The following is a 26709-nucleotide window of genomic DNA, read 5'->3' on the forward strand; positions in this document are numbered from 1 at the left end:
ACAAACAGGACAACGTAGTGTATGCAATTCAGTGCAGTGAAAATTGCACGGATTCGTATATTGGGGAGACCAAACAACCGCTATACAGGCGCTTGGCCCAACACAGGAGAGCCAGCTCCTCAGGCCAGGACTCGGCTGTCTACATTCATCTTAACAACAAAGGACACTCATTTCAGGATTGTAATGTACGCATTTTAGCCAGAGAGGATCGTTGGTATGAGCGAGGAGTTAAAGAAGCCATTTTTGTCAACCTGGAATGGCCATCACTGAACAGAGGTGGGGGTCTAAGACATCATTTGTCAACCATCTACAAGGTGGTATTGGACACTCTTCCCAGACGGCTGGGTGTACGCCAGGACCCAACTGTTTTCAGTGACTCACAGGAGGACAGAGAGAGTCAGATTGCCATTGATCACCCTAACGGACAATCCTTTGATCACCCTAATGACTCGCCGTTCACACCCAGCCTCCAGTGACCCACACCAACATGATGCCTCAATGACACCTTAGATGAGCTGGTCATCAGAATTCTGATTCTGATCCAGGAGAGGATAAATATCTGATACTCCCTATTAGTTAGACAGAACTGAGGAAGCCTTTTGGACGAGAGGTGAAACTTTTTCAAGAATCTTCAAGCAAGTCCAGTTGCCCATTTCTACCACCCACAGTCCGACAAAATAATTTCCACTTAGAATGTAAACAACCCGGCGAAATGACAGTAGCAATTTGTGAAAAATGCTATAATAATAATTCTTGAACAATTAAAAAAAATACGTTCTTACCATCAAATACTTTTATTCCATATTTTGTTGCTTTTTTTGTATTTTTGGGGGGTTTTGTTTTCGAGCAGAGTTTTTATGTCGTCCTCAGTTGGTTCAGCAACACGCTCCGCCATTTTGTTTTTCTCTACTCATGGTCTACTAGTAGTAGAGTAGCCAATCAGAGCATGTGATTGCTCATGTCCAGTGAATGTGGATAGAGTAATATTATTATGGTAATTATGTATAATATACCTGTCTAGCAGGGCTTTACATTAGCACCCACCCACCCGCCAAATGTGGGTAAAATTTGGTTTTGGCGGGTAATGACTTTAGTCTCACTAGCCACTTTGGCGGGTTATTTATTCTGTGGTATGACAATATATTTTTATTGTAGTTTTCTCTGACGGCATCTGATATAATAAACGCGTTGCAATGTAATATTACGCACCTACAACTCCCATGAGCACCTGCATAAACATTCTGACAACATGTTAGAATTGTTTAGAATGTTCGCTAACATCTCAGATAAAATCAATGATACGGTAACCTGCGGTTAATGAACGAAGCAACAAAGCTGCTGACGACTGACAAGCGCACAATATGGCGGCATATAGCTGGAGTTTCAAACCCTGCTGCTCAGGAAAAAAGGGGCAGAGATGAGCAGGGCCGGAGCAGGATTTTAAAATCGCCAAGGTCCGTGATGCGCAAAGCGCGTGCCGAAAAATTTGACTTATTTAAATGAGAGGGGTGAATTACACACCACACAAGAGATCTATTCCTGAAATTACTTTTAATGGTGTTTGAACTGAATATCATCAGTTTTGAAAAAAAAAATCATGTATGTGGCAAGAGTAAGAATAATTTAAGCTTGTTTAATGGTTTGATCTGGCCCAAGCAATGAGGACAAAACTGTGCTGCTTCAAAAATGTAAATTTAACAGCTTGATGAAAGTGCGCTGATGGTTACCATGGAAACCCCGTGTCTCCTGCACTGCGTTCCTCCGCCGAGTCGCGCGCTCATTCGGTTTTGTGTTCTTGGTCTCCGAGCTGCGCGCACCAAACACACACAGAAGACAGAATCAACGTTTAACATAATTAACAATGCACTTTTTACGGAGACGTTTTAATGTTATTCTTTATTTTTTTATCCAGTTGAATATATAGCGTACAAATGTATTTTCAGCTCTTAAAAATGACCGAGGTCCGGACCTCGGGGGCCTCAGAGCTGGCTACGGCCATGGAGATGAACAAGGCGCTAATAGGAAGATAAGACAGTTCAATGACAAATGGAAGTTCAGGCGAGACTGGCTAGTTCATAGCAAAACCGAAAATACCCTGTACTGCGAAGACTGTAGAAAGTCTGGCAAAGACAGGCACCAGTAATTTTAAACTCGAAACTATAAAGGACCACGAAAAGTCAAATGCATACATCGGTAGTATAACATCAAAACAGGCGAAGACGGCTGGTCACTACAGGATAGCATTGCTTTCAAGTCCCTGGCTGTCATGAAGTCGGCTGAGCTGGAGAGGATGGAGCTGATGTTTAGAAACGTTCACGCGATTGGAAAGAAGTTGATCCCGCCCTAGCTATCAACTTACGGCCTGCTGGAAGCCTCAGGTCACGAAGACCATTTTTCATGGACCATTCAGACTCATCTGATGATGAATGTAATGAGGACATTTAATGTCTCTCTCTCTCTACACATGTTCTCACACACACACACACACACACACACACACACACACACACACACACGCACACACACAATTAATAGATAATACATAATATACATAATAATACTTGATAATACACATAATACTTGCATATCAAAACATCAAATGTTTTTCAGTGATAAATGTTTTGAATTGGACTTTTAATATTAGAATCAGTTCAGTTGTACTGAATGTTATTTTTCATATTATACGATATTTCATATTGTAAGGGGCTTGAATTTGAGTTCAATAAACAGAATACTATGTTTATATTTTTGTCTGAATTGGTTGCATGTTTTCATATAGGGAGCGACCTTAACAGCACTGAATACAAGTGCTACTGTAGAGATACATTATACGCTGCCATTCATAATTAAATCTAGGTCTTCCGAACTTTAACATATCATGGTGAATAAAAAATTTCGATTTCCTGGCAACAAAATTGTGGCTAGTGAAAAGACTGAATGGCTAGTGACTCGGGAAAACCACTAGCCACAGTGGCCGGTGAGCAAAAAAGTTAATGTAAAGCCCTGCTGTCTAGGTAGGAAGCGTTGTATTATGCGTTTATTGTTCTGTACATTTATTGTATATTTTGCACTTATCTCACTTTTATGTATTTGCGTTTGCAGTATACAGTGCCTTGAAAAAGTATTCATACCCCTTGAACGTTTTCACATTTTTCCACCTTACAACCACGAACTTAAAAGTGTTTTATTGAGATTTTATGTGATAGACCAACACAGAGTAGCACATAATTGTGAAGTGAAACGAAAATGATAAATGGTCTTCAAAATTTTAAACAAATAAAAATCTGAAAAATGTGGTGTGCATTAGTATTCAGCCCCCTGTACTCTGATACCTCTAAATACAGTCCAGTGCAATCAATTGCCTTCAGAAGTCATCTAATTAGTTAATAGAGTCCTACTGTGTGTAATTTACTCTCAGCATAAATACACTTGTTCTGTGAAGGCCTCAGTGGTTTGTTAGAGAACACTGAAGAACAAACAGCATCAGGAAGACCAAAGAACTCACCAGACAGGTCAGGGATAAAGTTCTGGAGAAGTTTAAAGCAGGGTTAGGTTATAAAAAAAAATCCCGAGCTCTGAACATCTCAAGAAGCACTGTTCAATCCATCATTCAGTATGGCACAACTGCAAACAGACATGGCCGTCCACCTAAACTGACAGAGCGAGCAAGGAGAGCACTGGTCAGAGAAGCAGCCAAGAGGCCCATGATCACTCTGGAGGAGCTGCAGAAATCCACAGCTCAGGTGGGAGAATCTGTGCACAGGACAACTATAAGTCATACACTCCACAAATCTGGTCTTTTTGGAAGAGTGGCAAGAAGAAAGCCATTGTTGAAAGATAGCCATAAGAAGTCCTGTTTGCAGTTTGCCAGAAGCCATGTAGGGGACACAGCAAACATGTGGAAAAAGGTGCTTTGGTCAGATGAGACCAAAGTTGAACTTTTTGGCCTAAATGCAAAGCACTATGTGTGGCAGAAAACTAACACTGCTCATCACCCTGCACACACGATCCCCACTGTGAAACATGGTGGTGGCAGCATCATGCTATGGAGATGCTTTTCTTCAGCAGGGACAGGGAAGCTGGTCAGAGTTGATGGGAAGATGGATGGAGCTAAATACAGGGCAATCCTGGAAGAAAACCTGTTGGAGGCTGCAAAAGACTTGAGACTGGGAAGGAGATTCACCTTCCAGCAAGACAATGACCCTAAACATACAGCCAGAGCTACAATGGAATGGTTTAGATCAAAGAATATCCATGTGTTAGAATGGCCCAGTCAAAGTCCAGACCTAAATCCCATTGAGCATCTGTGGCAAGACTTGAAAATTGCTGTTCACAGACGCTCTCCATCCAATCTGGCTGAGCTTGAGCTATTTTGCAAAGAAGAATGGGCAAAAATTTCAGTGTCTAGATGTGCAAAGCTGGTAGAGACATACCACAAAAGACTTGCAGCTGTAATTGCAGCAAAAGGTGGCTCTACAAAGTATTGACGCAGGGGGGCTGAATACTAATGCACATCACATTTTTCAGATTTTTATTTGTTTAAAATTTTGAAGACCATTTATCATTTTCGTTTCACTTGTGCTGGAATGTTGTGTGTTGCACTATAGTCCTGCCAGTTTGTATATGGATTTATATGGTATAACTGAGAACAACCTGAGCGTAACTGTGGGGTTGATGATACCAAGATGTGACTGGAAGCCAGTGTAAAGAGGAAACAGTTAGACTGGAAAAATTGTCACCGTAGCAGTGATGCATTAAAGACCTATCTCTGTAGCAGCAGTATCAGGGGTAAAAAGGATCCAGAAGCAACAAGTTAAGTGGAGAAAAACGTGTCCCATAGCCTCATGTCTCTGAGAGCCTGATACAGTCCATGAGATAATACTGTAATGTTGAAGGTCTCAGAGGTAACACGCTAGCTCTCACCCTTCCTGGTTAGTAGGTGTTCTGTGACATGGGACAGTTGGCTAGTGGGTGGGAATTGCCAAATGATCAAAAAGAGATAAAAGATGTGATCCTTATAGGGTGGGAGTTGTGGGCAGTATGTTGAATTGTCTGACCACCTAAGGGAAATCTGGTAGTGGTGAAATGGATGCTCCAGTACCTTCTGCCAAATAAGGTGAAGAGGCCATGAGAGCTGGTGGCCTTGTTGATGTATTGCTTGAAGTTGATGTACGTATCAGTGGTTTGTAGAGAGACCTTGATGATCTTCTCAACTGTTCTCACAATTTTCTGTCAGATCTTAGGTAGCATATTTGGATGCTCTCTGTTGTCCCCAAGTAGAAAGTGGTGAGGATGGAAGGAAGTGAAGAAACCATTGGCTTTGGTTTTTTTTGGCTGAGTTGGTGCTATTAAAGGGTCAAAATGAGGTCTTATGATGTACACACCAAGGAACTTAGAGACTTTGACTCTCCCTGAGTGTTTTCATTGATGTGCAGTGCAGTGATCATTCCGGCGCCCACCTGAGTCAACAGTAATCTTTTTCATTTTATTGACTTTGAGAGATAGACTGTTGTCTCTGCACCAGTCTGTGAGCTGCTCCATCTCCTCCTTGTATGCTGACTCATCATTGTTTCTGATGAAGCTGGTCACGGTGCTGTCATGAGAAAACTTCATGATGTGGTTTGAGCTCCACTTTGCAGCACAGGCATGAGTCAGAACCATAAACAGCAGAAGACGTAGTCCATGTGAGTGCCAGTGTTCAATGTGGTGGTGCTAGGAGGGGTGTTGCTGATTCGTGATTGATTGTGACTGTCTCCTAGTTGTAAAGGCCAGGCATGGCAGAGGATATGGATATGTTGACCTGAGATGGATCCTGTGTAGTAGAAAGACTGCTCTTTGTGTTTCATGACTAGCCACTGGGCACAGATTCATCGAAACTGGACAGTTGAAAATTGGATACACCTTTTTCCAATCTTAAACTGTCAACTTTTGGTGAATCTATGCCCACTATAGCCTCAGATTTCTGTCCTTGACTGACAGGAGTGGAACCTTATGTGGTCTTTTGCCTAATGGCTTGGCATGTTGGGCATTCTGAGATGCGTTTCTGCTCACCACAGTTGTAAAAATGTACCAGTTATATACCAGTTACAGTAGCCTTCCTGTCAGCTCAAACCAGTCTGGCCATACTTTGTCCTCTCTCATCAACAAGGTGTTTAAGCCTGCAGAGCTGCCACTCACTGGATGTTTGTTGTTGTTGTTGTTGTTTTTTCACAGTCTCATCTCATCTCATTATCTCTAGCCGCTTTATCCTGTTCTACAGGGTCGCAGGCAAGCTGGAGCCTATCCCAGCTGACTACGGGCGAAAGGCGGGGAACACCCTGGACAAGTCGCCAGGTCATCACAGGGCTGACACATAGACACAGACAACCATTCACACTCACATTCACACCTACGGTCAATTTAGAGTCACCAGTTAACCTAACCTGCATGTCTTTGGACTGTGGGGGAAACCGGAGCACCCGGAGGAAACCCACGCGGACACGGGGAGACCATGCAAACTCTGCACAGAAAGGCCCTCGCCAGCCATGGGGCTCGAACCCGGATCTTCTTGCTGTGAGGCGACAGTGCTAACCACTACACCACCGTGCCGCCCCTAGAGAATGTTGTACGTGAAAATCCCAGAAGAAGAGCAGTTTCTGAAATACTCAAACTAGCTCACCTGGCATTAACACAAAGTCACTGAGATCACATTTTCTCACCATGCAGATGTTTGACGAAAACATTAAATGAAGGTTTTGACATGTATCGCCATGATTTTATTTTTTTATCATTGCTGCCACATGATTGGCTGATTGGATAATTGCATGAATGAGCTGGGGTACAATTGTTCTTGTGACCAGCGATTGTATATACCCATATGCATTGTAAAGCCAAAACAAAGTGCAGAAGATACCAAATGAAACAAATTTCAGTGGTGTTCAGGATATAGGTGATTGTTTTTGGATTATTATGCTTATCCTGTTGTTCATACTGAGAGACTGTGGATAAGCCTCTGGTGGTAGCTTGCTCAACTGCATGCGTGCTCCTCCCTGCATGCTACTTTGTTCTGCAAATTTCAGGAAAAGTCTAATATCACATGGTAACATTTCTCTCTTAGTGTATGTATGGTGTGTCGCAGCATAGTGTCCATGCCTGAAAGCACCGAGTGCAGATGTGTGGCTTGGGATAATAGTGCTAGTCATTCTTAATTGCTGTAAATGGAGCCTGCAATCTTTGCACACTGTGTATTTTTGAGCCCAAACAGCAACTTGGAGCAGAACAATGCCAGTCACCCCGTAAAAACATTCTGGTGTTATTCAGCCCATATTGTTTGCTTTGTGCCTTTCAGCATCTTCTTTGTTTCTCCTCCTTAACACCCCCATATTGTTCTCTCCTTACTCATTTCTTCCTCTCCCCGTCCTTCCCTCTTTGTCTTCTCCGCTTTCATTTTTTCTTCCTTCCATCCTGCAGTTTTGTTTAGCTGGAGATGCCCCTTCCCCTCCTCCCCATTTTGCTCTTTGCCACCCCAGACCCAGAGGACAGATGGGGGCTTGGTGGGGTAAAAGGGGGGAGAGGATTTTACCCTTCCTCGAATCAAGAGACTCTGCCTTGACCATCTGCTGTGTCCCTGGGCTCTTTTTTTGCAGGCCGGACACACTTCTCTGGACTCATGCATGTTTGGCGTCTTACACTCATGCTTATAGCTTTTGTTAGGATAAATATGTGGATCTGAGGGCACTCGGATGATGCTCTTAGACATTTGTGTAATTTTTGCCATGGCAGCTAGACCAGTAAAGTTGAAGTGCCCCCTGCTGGATTTATTTCGTCACTGTTTAGATTTTCGGCATTGAAATATTACATGCTGACGTGTTTGTGCGATTTGTCTGTATTGAGAAAGCTCTATGTTTGTGTTATTGAACAATGGATGTGTTTTGTTTTAGTTCTTTCAGAAACAACAGATTCATCAGAAGAGGAATGGCAGTCTATATCTGACCTGGCCACAGCATGCAGGAATATTCTAGAAGCCCTATCACGAGAAGGTCAGGAAATATAAAAGACGACAATGAGCAAACGATGATCTTCTCTGAGACATTAGGCTTATATCAGGGTAGGCAAAAATAATGGCATACATTCTGAGTTAATTACAGGTAAAATGTGCAGTATGGATCAAGGCAAGTTCTAGGCTTAAGGAAACTTTCAGTATAAAATAATCTAATGAGATATTGAGATGTAAATGATGGTTTCTTTAAACTTTTGATCTCAACACAAAGAAATGAAAACTCACTTGGGAATTTTCAGATCCAGCTGGATCCTTCTTCAGCCGTGTTGAACTGTGGCTAAGAAATGGCATCAGGGGGGCGTTGTGGCTAAGGCGCCATACCATAAATCCGGGGACCCGGGTTCGATTCCGACCCGAGGTCATTTCCCGATCCCTCCCTGTCTCTCTCTCTCTCCCACTCATTTCCTGTCCTGTCCAATAAAGGTGAAAAAAGCCCCCCCAAAAAATCTTTAAAAAAAGAAATGGCATCAGAGCGCACATGCACTCTGACAAGCTTTGTGTAGATCTCTGGAAGTTGATATCTCCCCCATCTCTGAAGGTTGGCTGCAGGGCACGGATGTGGATTGCCTCCTTAATACCACACTCAAACCACCTGTGGTCCCTGTCTAGCACTTTAACATCCTCAGTATTGACACTGTGGTTAGGACAGGCCTTGCGTATGTGGTATGACACCTCAGAGAAGTTGACTGAGCTAGGACACCTGAACCTCTGTTTGAGGGCACGCTCAGTCTCTCCAATATAAGAATCCTTACAAGAAGCACGTGGGATAAGATAGACCGGCTTAATAGTCTTATCTTTCTTAGATTTATCCTTGGATGCAATGAGTATCTGCCTCAGTGTGTTGGTCGGTTTAAAACATGTCTGGATACCTTTGGCTTGATAGATCCTCCTAAGAGTCTCCGATAGGCCTTTCACGTAAGGTATAATGGCAAGACCCTTGCTTTTCCCCGTGACAGGCTTGTTCCCACAACTGGCTGATGTTATACGGTATCAGTAGTTTTCTGCGTAGGTTGTTTCACCCTATCAGTGGCCCAGGAGGGGTAGCCACAGTTCCGAAGGGCTAAACACACATGGTCGATCTCCTCTCTTAGGTCCTCCTTGTCCGTGATGACAGTTTCAGCCCGGTGAAACAGAGTCCGAATCAGCCCAAGTTTGTGTTGTAGGGGGTGGTTTAGATCTCTTTGTGTAGCTCTCCGGAAGGGCAACTTCAGGAGATCTACACAAAGCTTGTCACGTCACTTCTTAGCCACAGTTCAACATGGCTGAAGAAGGATCCAGCTGGATCTGAAAATTCCCAAGTGAGTTTTCAATTCTTTGTGTTGAGATCAAAAGTTTAAAGAAACCATCATTTATGTCTTTTAGCAACACAGATGAATTTTCATGAACGTTTAAAGATATTGAGATGTATTGTGACGAACAGGGTGGTAAGGTGGTGTAGTGGTTAGCACTGTCGCCTCACAGCAAGAAGGTCCTGAGTTCAAGCCCAGCAGCGGGCGAGGGCCTTTCTGTGCGGAGTTTGCATGTTCTCCCCGTGTCCGCGTGGGTTTCCTCCAGGTGCTCTGGTTTCCCCCACAGTCCAAAGACATGCAGGTTAGGCTAATTGGTGGCTCTAAATTGACCGTAGGTGTGAATGTGAGTGTGAATGGTTGTTTGTCTCTATGTGTCAGCCCTGCGATGACCTGGTGACTTGTCCAGGGTGTACCCCACCTCTTGCCCATAGTCAGCTGGGATAGGCTCCAGCTTGCCTGCGACCCTGTAGAACAGGATAAGCGGCTACAGACAATGGATGGATGGATGGATGGATGGATGTGACGAATAGAGTGGTATGGCGGTGCAGTGGTTAGCGCTGTCACCTCACAGCAAGAAGGTTCTGGATTTGAACCGGCCAGTCAACCAGAGCCTTTCTCTGTGGAGATACATATTCTCCCTGTGTCTGCATGGGTTTCCTCAGGGTGCTTCGGTTTCCTCCCAGTCCAAAGACATGCGGTTTAAGTCAACTGGCTACTCTAAATTGCCCGTAGGTGTGAATGAGTGTGAATGTCTGTCTGTCTGTCTGTCTGTGTTAGCCCCATGACAGATCGGCGACTTGTCCAGCATGTACCCCACCTCTCGCCCAGTGTCAGTTGGGATTGGCTCCAGCCCACCCATGCTCCTCAGTGGATAAGCAGTATAGAAAATGAATGAATGTTATGATTAGAGGTAGTCTTAATAATCATGTTAATTTGTTTTCGCCCAAACTGTCAGCCTGTATTTGCCGTCAGCCTATGAAATTTCACTTGATTGCAGTTGTATGCAGCAGCTCTTAATAATGATGGAGAGGCAGACTAAACATGATGAACTACAAGCCTCACAGATCAACAATGAGCAGCCAGGACTGTCTGATACTGACAGTTCCAGAAAGTGTGAAAAACACTGTGACTGCTACTGGCAGTTGCTGCAGAAGTGTGGGCAATTTATTTCATCATGCCATATTTATATATTTAATATTGCGCTGAAATTTAGTAGTTTTAGTGGTGTTAATTAAACAGGGTTAATTATTGTAGTTACAACAGTCAGGGATGTTGGACGTAATACATCCATATTTTATATACATACTGCATGTAATTAATAGAGCGCAAAAGGAAAGCACTTTTTTCGTTTAAAGTGTGAAGAGCATGAATGCTGCTCACTGGTGTATAACCAAATTTGTTATATTTCTGTTAATAGAAAAAAAAAATAGGGAGCATTTCTGAGACAGATTATTACTAGTAAATATGTCTGAATTTTCTGAATGCTTCAGGATTATTAGACTTTCATGAATGTATTTGTTTCATTGCTAGCAAGTGGGTAATAAGAGTGAAATAATGTGTTTCAGATCGAAAGGCCGGTGATGGCACTCAGGCAGGAGCCGACACAGTGACGCAGACAGACGCCAAGTTAAAGGATATTAAAGACAGGTGAGCAGCAACTCATATATGCAAGTGTAATTTGTATTGTTTATTGGATATTTTATAATTTTAATCTATTTGTTGACTTTGCATTATTTCTCATTGTACTTACAGTGGTGCTTGAAAGTTTGTGAACCCTTTAGAATTTTCTATATTTCTGCATAAATATGACCTAAAACATCATCAGATTTTCACACAAGTCCTAAAAGTAGATAAAGAAAACCCAGTTAAACAAATGAGACAAAAATATTATACTTGGTCATTTATTTATTGAGGAAAATGATCCGATATTACATATCTGTGAGTGGCAAAAGTATGTGAACCTCTAGGATTAGCAGTTAATTTGAAGGTGAAATTAGAGTCAGGTGTTTTCAATCAATGGGATGACAATCAGGTGTGAGTGGGCACCCTGTTTTATTTAAAGAACAGGGATCTATCAAAGTCTGATCTTCACAACACATGTTTGTGGAAGTGTATCATGGCACGAACAAAGGAGATTTCTGAGGACCTCAGAAAAAGCATTGTTGATGCTCATCAGGCTGGAAAAGGTTACAAAACCATCTCTAAAGAGTTTGGACTCCACCAATCCACAGTCAGACAGACTGTGTACAAATGGAGGAAATTCAAGTCCATTGTTACCCTCCCCAGGAGTGGTCGACCAACAAAGATCACTCCAAGAGTAAGGTGTGTAATAGTCGGCGAGGTCACAAAGGACCCCAGGGTAACTTCTAAGCAACTGAAGGCCTCTCTCACATTGACTAATGTTCATGTTCATGAGTCCACCACCAGGAGAACACTGAACAACAATGGTGTGCATGACAGAGTTGCAAGGAGAAAGCCACTGCTCTCCAAAAAGAACATTGCTGCTCATCTGCAGTTTGCTAAAGATCACGTGGACAAGCCAGAAGGCTATTGGAACAATGTTTTGTGGACAGAGGAGACCAAAATAGAACTTTTGGTTTAAATGAGAAGCGTTATGTTTGGAGAAAGGAAAACACTGCATTCCAGCATAAGAACCTTATCCCATCTGTGAAACATGGTGATGGTAGTATCATGGTTTGGGCCTGTTTTGCTGCATCTGGGCCAGGACGGCTTGCCATCATTGATGGAACAATGAATTCTGAATTATACCAGCGAATTCTAAAGGAAAATGTCAGGACATCTGTCTATGAACTGAATCTCAAGAGAAGATGGGTCATGCAGCAAGACAACGACCCTAAGCACACAAGTCATTCTACCAAAGAATGGTTAAAGAAGAATAAAGTTAATGTTTTGGAATGGCCAAGTCAAAGTCCTGACCTTAATCCAATGGAAATGTTGTGGAAGGACCTGAAGCGATCAGTTCATATGAGGAAACCCACCAACATCCCAGAGTTGAAGCTGTTCTGTACGGAGGAACGGGCTAAAATTCCTCCAAGCCGGTGTGCAGGACTGATCAACAGTTACCGCAAACGTTTAGTTGCAGTTATTGCTGCACAAGGGGGTCACACCAGATACTGAAAGCAAAGGTTCACATACTTTTGCCACTCACAGATATGTAATATTGGATCATTTTCCTCAATAAATAAATGACCAAGTATAATATTTTTGTCTCATTTGTTTAACTGGGTTCTGTTTATCTACTTTTAGGACTTGTGTGAAAATCTGATGATGTTTTAGGTCATATTTATGCAGAAATATAGAAAATTCTAAAGGGTTCACAAACTTTCAAGCACCACTGTATCCTCTTTTCTGTCATTGTTTCATATTAAATGTTGCACTCTGATTCTGGGGGAACTACTGTATATTTCACTCCTAATATTACATCTGTAATGATAATAATGCCTACTTGACTTCAGCGGCGTGCACAGACATTTTGGGGGGCAAGTGCTCTGGGGGGAAAAAGGGCACTTTTTTGCGCATGCGGAACACCTTATTATAAAAGTCTGAGATTTAACCCTCCTCTTGTGTTCTTAATCATATCAAAGTTTTGGGTATTTTTCTGTAGTTCCATCTTTAAAAAGTCTGATAAAGTCTGATCTTCCCGTCACTGACTTGAGTCTCAAGACTATGTTTATTCACAGATTTCCGTGAGATCATCTTAAAATTTGTAACGAAATATACACACTCAATGGGCTCAACGGAGCTCTCCTTTATTTGCATAACGGCGTGCATACTAGCATAACGTGATATTCTTAATCATGTTATAAAAACAGGTCGGAATTGATGGAGAGTGGGGCTGCCTCAGTGGTTTAGGCTACATTTAAAATGTTGTTCAGTTTGTTTCTCCATATGGAAAGGGAGCAAATAAGCTGGCAAAGGCTGCCATGTGCAGTTGTTTCTGTATGCAACGGGCTACTTCACGACAAAATAATTACAGCTTGGGCTTAGAGGGCAAACAATACATTTTCACTCGATTCATGTGTTACCTGGCTGGTGGGGCAGGGGAAGAGCTGACTGACTGCCCGATGTGTTGTCTGCGCTACGGCAAGGCCGTGGCTTCCAGGACGCTATGCTGCTGCAACCTCACATTGAATGCACTGCACGCTTGTTCACGTGACAGAGCAAGAGAGACAGAGGTCCGGTGTGTGTGCGGAGGGGGCACACATCGGGACATTATTTTCACACACGCTTTTAATGCCGCGGCTTTTCTAAAAGATCATGTCGACATTGGCCTCAGTAAACTGTGAAAAAAAAAATTCAAAAGGGCACTTTTTTTGGACAGAGGGCAGAGGGGCAGGTGCTTGAGCACCACCTCGTGTCTATCTGTGCACGCCACTGCTTGACTTGATATTGTGCTAATTAATAATAATTAAGGATAGTCTATACAGTAGTTTTTGTACTCTTTTTTTCAGTTGTGCACATTTGAACTGAAACAATAACTACAAGGTTTACTACTATAAAGTACATCATAGTGTAACTTTGTAAATCAAAAAACGTTTTAATCTAGTTATTCTCATAGCATTGAACGATGTAGATGTAGATGTAGGAATTCTCATAACAATTCATAGTAATTTTTATCCCCCGCTGGCCGAAAGGCCCGAAGGGGGATTATGTCATGGCGATTTCCTTCCATTTGTCCCAGGAAGGGTGCTCACCTTCTGAAATCAACTCCTCTCACAATTTGTGGAGGAATTTCACAAAACTTGACAAGAGACCTTGTTATATGTCAGTACTACGCATACTGATATTTTGTTCAATTCGGTTGCATTTTACCAGAGTTGTGGCCCTTGATTAACAATCTTGTACTTTGACAATTTCATGAAGGTGTGCTCGCCTTCTGACATCAACTCCTTTCACAATTTTTGGACGAATTTCTCGAAGCTTGGCAAAAGGCCTCGTTATAGGACGGTAATACACATATTGCGATTTAATTTCATTTGTGGAAATTTTTACCAGAGTTTTGACCCTTGATTAAATAACTTGTACTTTGACAATTTCATGAGGGAGTACGTTCTTCTGAAATCAACTCCTCTTACAATTTGTGGATGAATTTCACCAAACTTGGCAAAAGGCCTTGTTATATGACAGTTATGGCCCTTTTCCACTACCCTTTTTCAGCTCACTTCAGCTCGCTTCAGCTCACTTCAGCCCGACACGGCTCGCGTTTCGACTACCAAAAAACAGCACGACTCGGCTCGCTTCAGCCCTGCTTAGCCCCTAAAACTCGCACCGTTTTGGAGTGGGGCTGAAGCGAGCCAAACCGAGCCGAGTGAGGCTGGGGGCGTGAGCAGACACTCCCCTGTGCACTGATTGGTGAGGAGGAGTGTCCTCACATGCCCACACACGCCCCGCGAGCACGCTGGGATCTGTAAACACCGTAAACCCGGAAGAAGAAGAATTACGAATTACGAGAATTTCTGAAGCCTTATGCGCCTCGCCTCATCTATACGCTCTTGCCAGTATCTGTTGGCGTTGTCGGTGACAACAAGCCACAGCACCAAGACCAGCAACACTAACGACTCCATGTCCTCCATGTTTATTGTTTACTATTCGGGTTGTGAGACTACCGCTTAAAAGCTCACTGATGTCACTGTTTGTGCTGCTTAACGACGTGACGTCCACCCACTTTCGCTAACTCCACCCAATGTGTCCACCCACTTCCAGCCAGCACGGTTCAGCGCGGTTGTAGTCGAAATGCAACTCCAACAGCCCCACTCAGCTCGACTCAGCCCGACTCAGCACGGCACGGCTCAGCCGCGTTTGTAGTGGAAAAGCGGCATTATACCCTGGGTGCGATTTGCTGGGGGGGGATCATCCCCCCCTCTGGTTTTTATCTCTGCTGAAAAAAAAATCCTCGGGGACAACCCCGTCAATAAAACAAACAAACCAAAAAAAAAGTTGACATGACAGGCATGTTGTGACACAGTTTTCTATGGTCTACATTGCACTCACTTTCAAAATGACCCGAAGTGGCAGCTTTGATGTTCACGAACGTCCCCAGCAAATAGATACATTGTAGATAATAACAATATCCAGAGTGTGAACATGGATTTAGCGCCATGAATCACATCCTTATTGATGAGCGCAACAGAATGAATGTATCCACACTGAACAGCCTTCTTTTCCTCGCTGTCAATGGGCCAGACGTGCGTTCCTTCCCTGCTGAGAAATTCACAGAAATGTGGATTAAAGAAGGGCGAAACGCGGCGGATAGCGCACCGACGGGAAAGCAGAAAAGGCCACATGAACTGCGCCATCAGAGCAAACTGTTCATTTAGTATTCATGTATTTTAGTGATTTTCGAGTCACTGTCCATTTAATCCGGAGGGAGAGAAACATCACAGCACCGCGACAAGCAATGCGAACTTTGTTGTGTGTTAGTGTTCGTGTATTTAGTCAGAGAGATAGGAAGATGAATTTACTATCTCTGGTTCGTTTTCATTTAGTGTTTGTGGCAGCGGGGGTGTGGTCAGGCATCGGTCTGTGATAGAAGGACGGCAGGACAGAACTGATTTCACACAACTCGCTTTTATTCAGCTTTTCAGCTTCTATCTGCACTCTCACACACGCATACACATCAGTCGTCTAGTTGTGGAGAGAGCTCCCGCTGCTCTCGCTCTCTCTCCTTAAATAGGGCGCGGTCACTGGGAAGACACACAAACACATTAATTAACGACAGGTGTAGTGATTCTGCCACTCCCTGACTCCGCCCTCCTGTCACAGACCAATGCTTGACCACGCCCCTGCTGCCACAGTGTTATTCATTTGATATCATCGGATGTTATTGAGCTGTTAGCCTATTGTTACCTTAGTTTTGTGACGTTTCATGATTAAAAAAAAAAAAAAATCCCCCTTTCTGGTTTTTTGACAAATCGCACCCTGGTTATACCCATATTGAAATTAACTTCCCTCGCAATTGTTATCCCCCGCTGGCTGAAAGGCCCGAAGGGGGATTATGTCGTGGCGATGTCTGTCCGTCCGTCCCTGGAAGGGTACTCACCTTCTGAAATCAACTCATCTCACAATTTTTGGAGGAATTTCATGAAACTTGACAGGATTCTTTGTTATATGTCGGTAATACGAATTTTGCGATTTCGTTCACTTGCTCAGTGTTAGTAAATTAATCTTTAACACACACATCACATCACATCACATTATCTCTAGCCGCTTTATCCTTCTACAGGGTCGCAGGCAAGCTGGAGCCTATCCCAGCTGACTACGGGTGAAAGGCGGGGTACACCCTGGACAAGTCTCCAGGTCATCACAGGGCTGACACATAGACACAGACAACCATTCACACTCACATTCACACCTACGGTCAATTTAGAGTCACCAGTTAACCTAACCTGCATGTCTTTGGACTGTGGGGGAAACCGGAGCACCCGGAGGAAACCCACGCGGACACGGGGAGAACATGCAAACTCCGCACAGAAAGGCCCTCGCCGGCCCCGGGGCTCGAACCCAGGACCTTCTTGCTGTGAGGCGACAGCGCTAACCACTACACCACCGTGCCGCCCATCTTTAACACAATATTGCTTAATTACTGGAATTACTGTGTGCTGTTTGTGCATCATGCTATGCATACATTTTAATGGAGTTTTTTAAGCTGAGGTCAAAGCTACACACTATTGTAACTTTGATTTTATCAGTATAACTTCACTGGTAATGTATGGGCTTTGTAGCATTCAAATCGAATCGCAGCTTTAATACAGTATTCTACTAGAAAGCATACATTTCATATTTAGCATGGACGTTTACTTCAGAGCAAAAACTATAAAAATCCCACTGAGTCATTGCTATTCACATCTAAAAATAGCCCTCTCCCTTTTATTACTGTTCTCTCTCTCTCTCTCTCTCTCTCTCTCTCTCTCTCTCTCTCAGTGACTCACCCAGTCACCTGGAGGAGAAGGTGTCCCAGTTGGAGGCCATGCTGAAACGACTACAGGATGACCTCCAAAAGGTACTTCCACTTCCTTTGCCAAATCCCACTGAAACCCTTTGAGTGCCTTGTTCCCACCCACACAGTGACCTTTGAACTTCCCCATAAATATCCCATCCTTATCGCTCATCCTGTCCATGTAACTCCCCCCACCCATCCCTCACCCTCGACTACCCCAGAGCTATTTCAAAGAGCCAGTCAGACTGAGGGATGACAGAGGTAGGGCGGGACAAGCCAAAGAAACCTGTCTTGTCATTGGGCAGGGTGAACAGAGGAGATGAGAAGATGGCCAGAGGGACAGGCTCCCTCTCTCAACACTAAGCGACCAATGGCAGTCGAGGCAAGTACAGCATGAAATTTTTCCTCCGTCATGCCAAAAACTGAATAAAACAACCGAAACCAACCCTACAATATCATGTAACACCTTTCACTTCTTAACCTGTGAAAGCAAAAATGGTAAAAGGGGCTTTTTCCTAACATGCAGGGTGGTGTGTGGGTAAAATCTGAAATCATCATCAGTCCACGTCTGTAGTGAATACACTCTCAAATGGAGGTCCTGAATGCAAGATTATATTGAGGATAAAGTCAAAGCAACCCAAGCTGAATCCTGTAATACGCTTTGTCTGATTGGTACCTCGACTGAAGAGAGCAAGAATGAAGAGTCAACAATTATTTTATTTGAAGGAGAGTGAAGAAGGGAATAAGAGCTGGAGAAAATGTAAAATAATCGCTGTGTCAGAAATCACTCACTTCTCACTATATAGTGGACTATGTAGTGAGGTCGCCATTTTGTAGTGTATAGTGAGAATTATTACACCCTATATAGTGGACTCATAGTATCCCACAATGCATCGTGAAAAGTAGTGTACAACCGATGGTCACTAACCAAGCAATATATATCATCATGCATTGCGGTCGCACTGAAAGAAAAATGGCAGACAACAGAATAAAAGTTACAGTGCAGAGCGAGGAACTGATCAAAAGCCTCAAATTTGATTTAATAAACGGCAGCAGCAAAGAAGAAAGTATTCAGCCTTGATTTAAAAGAACTGAAAGATGCAGCAGACACAAAGTACTTTGTATTGATTAATGTGGGAAATGCGTTCAGTATAATATGTATTTATCACAAAAATACATGCATTTATTTTTTCACGGTCCGGTTTCCATCAAACCGCACACTCTGATTGGCTCGCGAGCGGTCCGGAATCCTACGATACGGACCCCGGTTACGGACCTTTGGCGACTCGCTCGTTCACAACAACAACAAACATAGTAGCAATTAATTTTCGCATTTCTCAGTATAATAGCATTAATTTTACAGCATGGATAGCGATAATGACAGTGTTCACAGCGAAAGCGAGTTTTACTACCCTGATGAAGACGAAATAAAAGAAAACATTTCAGAAGAAAGCCGAAAACCTGTAACTGTTGCTAACGCCGAGCAAATCCAGCAATTTATTGAGGAGCAAAGGGCAGAAAATACAACAAAAAAGACGACCTACGACCTCAATGTCTTTGGGAAGTTCTGTTGAAATCTAAATGAAGGTCGAAAGGTGGAAGACATACCTGGCGAAGAACTAAACATGTTGCTGTGCAACTTTTTCATGTCCGCAACAAAGAAAAATGACGATGCGTACGAGCCGTCCTCGCGCACGTCTTCCCAGAGAAGTATCCAGCGCTAACTGAATAAGGTTTGTTCTAAATATGGTTTCCCTTTCGGGCGCTCTCATTTTCTGTTAGAATTTGGTAAAGAAAAATATAAATATATTATTTACCAGCTTACGGTTGGTCCGTATCGTGAAATACCGTGACCGAGGTCTTGAAAATACTGACCGAGGCCAGAGGCCTCGGTCAATATTTTCAAGACCTCGGTCACGGTATTTCACGATACGGACCGACCGTAAGCTGGTAAATAATATATATGTATTTATTATTTTGAAAACCCACCAGCTGACTGATCTGACACGTTTTAATTGTGCGACAGTAATGACGTAAATAACGGCGCGGCGGAGTAGTGTCCGAAAGTGTTTTTTTCATTTTACCAATGAGCTCACTATAGTCCTTTATATAGAATTCCCTAGATAGTGAGTAGGGAGTAGTGAGTGAGTGAGTGAGTGAGTGATTTTGGACACAGGGAATATCATAGACCAAAAAAAAACCCCAAGTGCTAGAAGTAAGGTATCTCACATTCAATTGACTCACTCCAGAATTCTCCAGAGATCTTTCAGTAGCATCTCCTGGGATTAAAGTGTGACTGAAACCTCCATAGAGAAACAAGACGGGGTCTGATCAGATCTGAACCCTAACACGATAATCATGTGTCTTGACTACATAAGCAATGCTGTCTTCACTTTTTAAAAAAAATCTCTCTTTGTAACCCCCCTTCCTTCCTCTCTCATACTCATCATTAACGCTCAGCTGTGTTATCATCAATCTAGAGAAGTTCACATGATCTCACATGGACTACACAACACACTCTTCATAAAGGTTAATGCTTCAGCAATCATACGAGGAATGTGAGAGGATAGCTGCGGTGTCGCAAGTTCTCAAACACATTATTGGTCGCCATTAGTGTAACACGGTTTGTCTGTTTGATGACTCTTTCTTTCATAATGCAAATTATTATTTTAGATTTATTTTGTGGGATAAATTGATCTATTAATAAAGTGAATTGTCACATTCTTTGCATCATGAAGCAATTCTTTCGTTCTGACATTTAAAAAAAATAGTTACTTTAATTAAAGGACCCATGGCATGGTGGTTTGTTGATGCTTTAAACGGGCTCGTGGAGGTTTCCGGATGTTATATCCGCAGCCTTTCTCGAAATGAACCCTCGGCACGTAGATATAGCCTCCTGGGAGAAAGCCCCATTTCAGCGCTTTTCCCAGTGCGTCGTTTTGCTAATGAGAAGCATGGAGGCGGGGAAGGGTAGAAGGTGGGGGCGGGCCATGGGGGGAGGGGGAGGGGCTTGACCAAGCTGTGGGCATGAGTGAGAGTGTTCGGAGTGGTAGTTTACGAACGTATAATACCCTAGGCTTGAACACGCACTCCATAACCAAAGAGGATAGAAGCAGCAACTACAGCAACATATCGCTTATCCAACAGAAGACATGCATGGTCAAACATAAGCTCATAAGTTACAGTCAATTTCCAGACTAAACTCAGTTTAACAGAGCATGCTGCGTGCTTTTTGGTTTTGTAGCGCAGAGTACCTGGCTAACTGCAGGAAGCGGTTAGCTGCACAGCTAATGTAGCCATTGCAAGGCTAACGTGGCACCGATTTTAAAACACGGCAAAACGACTTAACAGTTACACACTTACTTGTTCGGTGTTTGTGGCTGATGCGGCAGGGATGCTTGGTACGGACCCAGGCTTCAGTGACAGTTGATGTGCAAAACCTGCCCTGTACTGTCCCAAGTTGTGGAAACATTCATCAGGAAAATGCTTCCGACAAACATACACCGTCTTAGGTAGACTCGACGGCGTATTATTGGAGTAAATAAAATGAAGCCACTGCGTCTTCAGGGGCTCTCCCGTCGGCAGTAAAAACAGACTCCTTTCTGTGTTGTCACATCCATGTACAGCGCAATTTCCATGTTTCGCTCGCTTAGGTGGTGCCATGTTGTTGTGTCCTCTATGGTCTCCTCACTACAAAATTGAAGTGACGTATCTATGGTGGCAACTTTTGAGCTGGGCGGGCAATCCATACAGTGGGTGGGAATCCAGAGGGGGGGCGTGGGGATCATCTCCCTTGCTGACGTAGTAAAGGGAAGAGCCTATCAACGTGCCATTTTGATGCGACATTCTCAAATGTTGACAAAGGGTGGGCATAGTTTGGTTTACACATTATGACATTTCTAGCCACTGGGGTGACTTAAGAAGGTCAGAGGAACTCATTTTAACGTTAAAAAACCTCAGAAAGTGAAAATTTCATGCCATGGGACCTTTAAAGATTGTTTCCTTTCCATTTTCAAATCTATTTCTTGTGTAGGAAGGAAACTTTTATTTCATGTCTTCCAATAAATAAGTCAAAGAGCAATCATTAGAAATTCAGCACTATATGTAATGAAGCTGTTTTGTTTGGTTGATGATAATACCATGTAAACTAGTCACATAGCTCAATAAGTATGACAACACGTAAACATGCATAAACTGAAAATGACGGCTTTGAAAGGCAAAACTTTACATTACTGTGTTTTAGTGAGTGTTTCGAGCCTTTTCTGTCACAGTAAAAACCATCAGTATCATGTTTTTATCTTTGCATATGGTGCTTCATGAATGCTTAATGTAGCTGTCATAAGCTGTTTATGTACGTCTTGTGTTGTTGCACTTAGTGTGCTTTGTGATGAACGTTCCCTTCATCTCGTCTTTAAATGATTATTAACTAAAACATCACCTCATCGAGCATTCCTCCTGTGATTATAGCAACGCTCTAGTTGAAACCAGACAAACTGCCGTCTGCACTTGGCCTCATTTCTCTGTATCTCTTCATTTTCTCCTCCCAAATGGCTATGAATATTTTTTGCCCTTAGCAACTGAGTTATCAGCTCCCGTTCGTCTTCAATCACAAACAAAGCTGATGGTTTAAGCAAACAGTGAAAGTAACATCAGGGTGTTTGTTAAGGGCATGAAATTCCATTTACCTTCCGCTGAAGATGGTAAGAAAAATACAGTATGAAAACCATGAGGTAGGAAAAAAGGCTTTCAACAATTTTTCTTCAACAGTGGGTTTAAGTGCTTTATTTTTCATCCTGTTTTCCAGTTTTAAATCATCAGTACTCACTTTATAAAAGCTAATTTGGTGTCCTTTTATAAATGTCATGGGTGTTATTCCAAATCAGCAATAGATGAATCTATCAAAAGAAATGGAGCTTTATGTAACTTGGACATATTCAAACTGTTTCCTCATGAGCGCCTCCACATCCACCCCAATTATTACCTCGCCTGCAACGGAGTCAGCGGGGCGAGGTATTGTAATCAGTGCGGTTCGTTACTTGTGAAAATCGGAGATTTTTGCAAGTATGTTGATCTGTCCGTTTGTTTGCTTGTTGGTTGGTGCTCTAGTGTCGTCATTTCTTGACCAATCTTCACCAAAATGCACAGGACAACTCACTAGGGTCACAAAAAGACATTATTAGTTTTTGGTGGGTCACGGTCAAAGGTCACCAAGGTCAAATCTCATAAAAGCACCTAATCAGCCATAACTTCCATTTCTTTGTGATTTCCGCAAATATCGTGTTCTGCACAACTTTTCGTTTGTTTGTTTGTTTGTTTGTTTGTTTGTTTGTTTGTCTGTTAACAATCTAGCGTCTAGACCAGGGGTTTTCAAAGTGTGGGAGAGTCAGCCCCCCCTCAGAGAGCAAATAAACAACAGCGCCCTCCCCCCTTACAATTTTTGTTGTTGCTATACTTAATGTTCCATTCGTATTTTTAAAAAATGGTTGTTGTACACATTTTTATTTTTTTCTTTTACACATTTTAAACATCTGTGCTTTTTAAAACATCTTCTTTTTTTTTTTACACATTTTAAACATCTCATAGCATCGTAAGCTAGCACCTCTTGGCAGACAACACACTGTGGCAGTGGAGCATCTTCAGATCCAGTCCATGAAAATCCAAACTTTAAATAATCGTGGTCATACTTCCTTCTTTTTTCAGTCCCCCCAGGATTTCGTGGGCCTTTTTTGTGATTGTTGCAGGGGTTTTTCAAAAAAATTGCGATGAAAGTTGCGGTGTTTTTTAGGTTTTTGTTGCGATTACATTGCGGGAGGAAGTGAAAGTTGTGAGAAATTGTTGCGATTTTCTCTTTTTGTGATTAAAATTGAGTGATATGTTAAATATTAAAGTTATTACTGAAAAACTGTTGATTAAAAAACAAAGACACTGAGAAATGGTCCTATAAACAACTTTACCAATATAAAAGATTACCAGGACTACAAAAATGCAGAAAAATAGGCTTTGCTTATCCAAATGCTCCTGTTGGTTCAAAAGTTAAAGTGCATAGAACCTCACAGCACAACATGAAGTTACCTTAAAATATAATATAAATGCCTCAGCTTTCATGTAAGAAAAAAACTATTAATACTAGTACTGTGTGCAGGCAGTCTCTCCTGAAGACTAAATTAAACAATAATTATAAACTAATAAAATAAATGGCTCAGGCTTCATAGAAGAAAAAAACAATGTGAACAGAATCTCACAGTATGATGCTGAAGCTGCCTAAACAATGGAAAATAAAATACCATTTTGGCAAAAACGTTGGCATCCGGGGCGGCACGGTGGTGTAGTGGTTAGCGCTGTCGCCTCACAGCAAGAAGGTCCGGGTTCGAGCCCCGGGGCCGGCGAGGGCCTTTCTGTGTGGAGTTTGCATGTTCTCCCCGTGTCCGCGTGGGTTTCCTCCGGGTGCTCCGGTTTCCCCCACAGTCCAAAGACATGCAGGTTAGGTTAACTGGTGACTCTAAATTGACCGTAGGTGTGAATGTGAGTGTGAATGGTTGTCTGTGTCTATGTGTCAGCCCTGTGATGACCTGGCGACTTGTCCAGGGTGTACCCCGCCTTTCGCCCGTAGTCAGCTGGGATAGGCTCCAGCTTGCCTGCGATCCTGTAGAAGGATAAAGTGGCTAGAGATGATGAGATGAGATGAGATGTTGGCATCCATTAATTTCTTGTATTAAGTAAAAAAATAATGTAAGGTGCACACAGCCCTTCACTGTAAACATAACACACTTTCAGTAACAGAATTTAAGCCTATATAAACACTAACTCGCACACAGTGTTGCCAAATACTGCTGACGTTTTCCAGTCCAAAATATGTTCAAAACCCGCCAAAATGCACTTGAAACCGCCCAATCTGGCAACACTGCGCACATGCTGCTTCTCTTGAACGTATACACAGAAGTAAGGCAGAAGTTAGTTTGCCGACGTCACCTCAAGACGACGCCAATGATTGGTCAAATTTGCGGGAAGGTTGCGGTGATTGGATATAATTGCAACACCGCCCTGAATTCACGGGGATTGGTTGAATTTGCAAATCACAACATCGTGAAATCCTGGAGGGTCTGTTTTTTTGCTTGGCCCAGACTCTGTCTCCTCACTCACTGTAGCTTTAGGTACTAAAAATCGGTCCATTTTGTCTCTGGCAAAGGCGAGCTGCGCCCCTCCTGAAGAACTCTGGCGCCCCCTGGGGGGGGCGCGCCCCACACTTTGAAAAACCCTGGTCTAGACGGTTGCACCGATTGACTTCAAATTTTCAGGGTAGGTGGGCAATGGTCCGTAGATTACCTGATTAAATTTTGGGGGTAATCGGGTCAAGGTCACCAGAAAGGTCAAAATCTTTTTTTGCGATAACTTTCTTCAAATTCATCATTTTGACTTCAACCCAAAACCAAAATGTGCATCTTTCAATTCTGCTTCCAACCATATGCTGCATGATTGGGTAGCTTGAACAGTCTTCATAGCGGTTGGGGGTTAAAGGTCAAAGGGGTCAAGGGCATTGTTCAAAATAACATATTTTCCATTATAACTCAAACGGTTGCCGATAGACAAATGTTTACTATGATGAGCATATAGGAACTCCTATATGGCCTTTCATTTGGCATCATGATCTTTGACCTTGAGTGACCTTGAAAGGTCAAACTGAAGGTCATGAGTTTTTAAAAGGCTATAACTTTAAAATGGTTAATGATAGCCAGATGTTTACCATTATCAACATATAAGAAGTCCCATATGGGCTTTCAGTTGCCACTATGACTTTTGATCTTGAATGACCTTGAAATGTCAAACTCAAGGTCATGGATTTTCATAGGACTATAACCTGACAGCTGATGATTGAGAAATATTAGCATTATCAACATATAGGTATAAAATAAGTGCTGCCGGGCGAGGTTTGTTTTGCCAGAAAATGAGGCCACTGCATCAGTGCCACTTTGATGCATTGTGCTCATGAGCCAAAACATCACTACTGTGAAATGGTGGGGTTTCCAGGGAGTGCGAGTTAATATCAGAGTGTTTAAAACACTAAATGTCGACTGACTCATCTGACATTTACACTATGATAAAAGACAGTTCTTTTGGTGTATTTTGAAGTATATTCCAGCATCGAAATTTGGAACTCCTAAGCCAAAGGCAAAAAGTTTAGGATGTCTGATGTAGCCTTTTAAATACTTATTGTTGGTATTTTCCACCTCACCCCTCACCAGAACCCCACAGTTTGAATACCTCTGATTTAACCCTAAAATACATACAATACCTCTGGCCACGGTACCTTATTTACTCCACTTTACTTTCTGCATTACAGTAGGTTTTGCTTTGAATAATTTATACCAAATAATAAAAATACCAATAGTAGCCATGAACCATGCTCTGTAGTCCATCCATCCATCCATCCATCCATTATGTGTAGCCGCTTATCCTGTACAGGGTTGCAGGCAAGCTGGAGCCTATCCCAGCTGACTATGGGCGAGAGGCGGGGTACACCCTGGACAAGTCGCCAGGTCATCACAGGGCTGACACATAGGCACAAGCAACCAAGCAACAGAGACAAACAGCCATTCACACCTACGGTCAATTTAGAGCCACCAATTAGCCTAACCTGCATGTCTTTGGACTGTGGGGGAAACCGGAGCACCCGGAGGAAACCCACGCAGACACGGGCAGAACATGCAAACTCCGTACAGAAAGGCCCTCGCCGACCGCTGGGCTCGAACCCAGGACCTTCTTGCTGTGAGGCGACAGTGCTAACCACTACACCACCGTGCCGCATATATATTTGTAAAATAATTTGTGATTTATAATTAAATGTAAATGCTGATTTGCTAACACCCTGAGATATATACAAGGTTAAGTAACACCCAGGCATTTAAGAATGAAAACCATCTTGAAAAAGTTTTTAATCTACATTTCTTACCATTGAGACTTTTTTAGGCCAAATCATGTACTGTACTGAGAGAGTGTAAACATTTATATAACTCCGTTTATATAAATGAACAACTGGAGAGATTACCATGGTTAATTTTTCTATCCATCTTCGCACTTGTGTGTCTGTGTCTGTGGTTTTCTCAACAAATGTGAAAGTCACAGTAGAAAAGATTTTTCTGTGCGCTGATTTAAATATTTGTGTTTGTTAGTTGATAAGTTCAGTAGTGACCTTGTAGTACATGACTTTGTCTTCATCCACAGTCCTTGAGAAATTTAGGATAGTCTCCAGTTCTGTAGTTCTACAACTTTGTCTAGTCTATAATTGTGTAAAAATGGGTGTGGTTTTTTTTTGTTGTTGTTGTTTTGGTTGGTGTTTATGCCTGAGTTGAACTACACATATTTATACATGCATCCTGCAGTCTTTGGCATCCTCAAAATACTATGGTGCAGTAACAACATAAATGGTG

General features: G+C 42.6%; 1 protein-coding gene across 9 annotated transcripts in view; it reads left to right on the top strand.

The window, feature by feature from the left end:
* The window catches only part of zmp:0000001168 (signal-induced proliferation-associated 1-like protein 2), a 182821-nt gene that overhangs the window by 148590 nt on the left and 7522 nt on the right, over positions 1 to 26709 (top strand). For 6 of the 9 annotated variants that reach the window (XM_060912398.1, XM_060912400.1, XM_060912399.1 and 3 more), the window contains 3 exons: positions 7920 to 8018; positions 10893 to 10974; positions 17269 to 17347. In XM_060912398.1, coding sequence (XP_060768381.1) covers positions 7920 to 8018; positions 10893 to 10974; positions 17269 to 17347 — 260 coding nt within the window. Of the gene's footprint in view, positions 1 to 7919; positions 8019 to 10892; positions 10975 to 17268; positions 17348 to 17505; positions 17667 to 26709 lie in introns of all 9 variants that reach the window. The other 3 variants (XR_009651837.1, XR_009651836.1, XR_009651838.1) reach the window with 2 other exon arrangements.

This window comes from Neoarius graeffei, chromosome 28 (genome assembly GCF_027579695.1).
Source record: "Neoarius graeffei isolate fNeoGra1 chromosome 28, fNeoGra1.pri, whole genome shotgun sequence".
Lineage (NCBI taxonomy): Eukaryota > Metazoa > Chordata > Actinopteri > Siluriformes > Ariidae > Neoarius > Neoarius graeffei.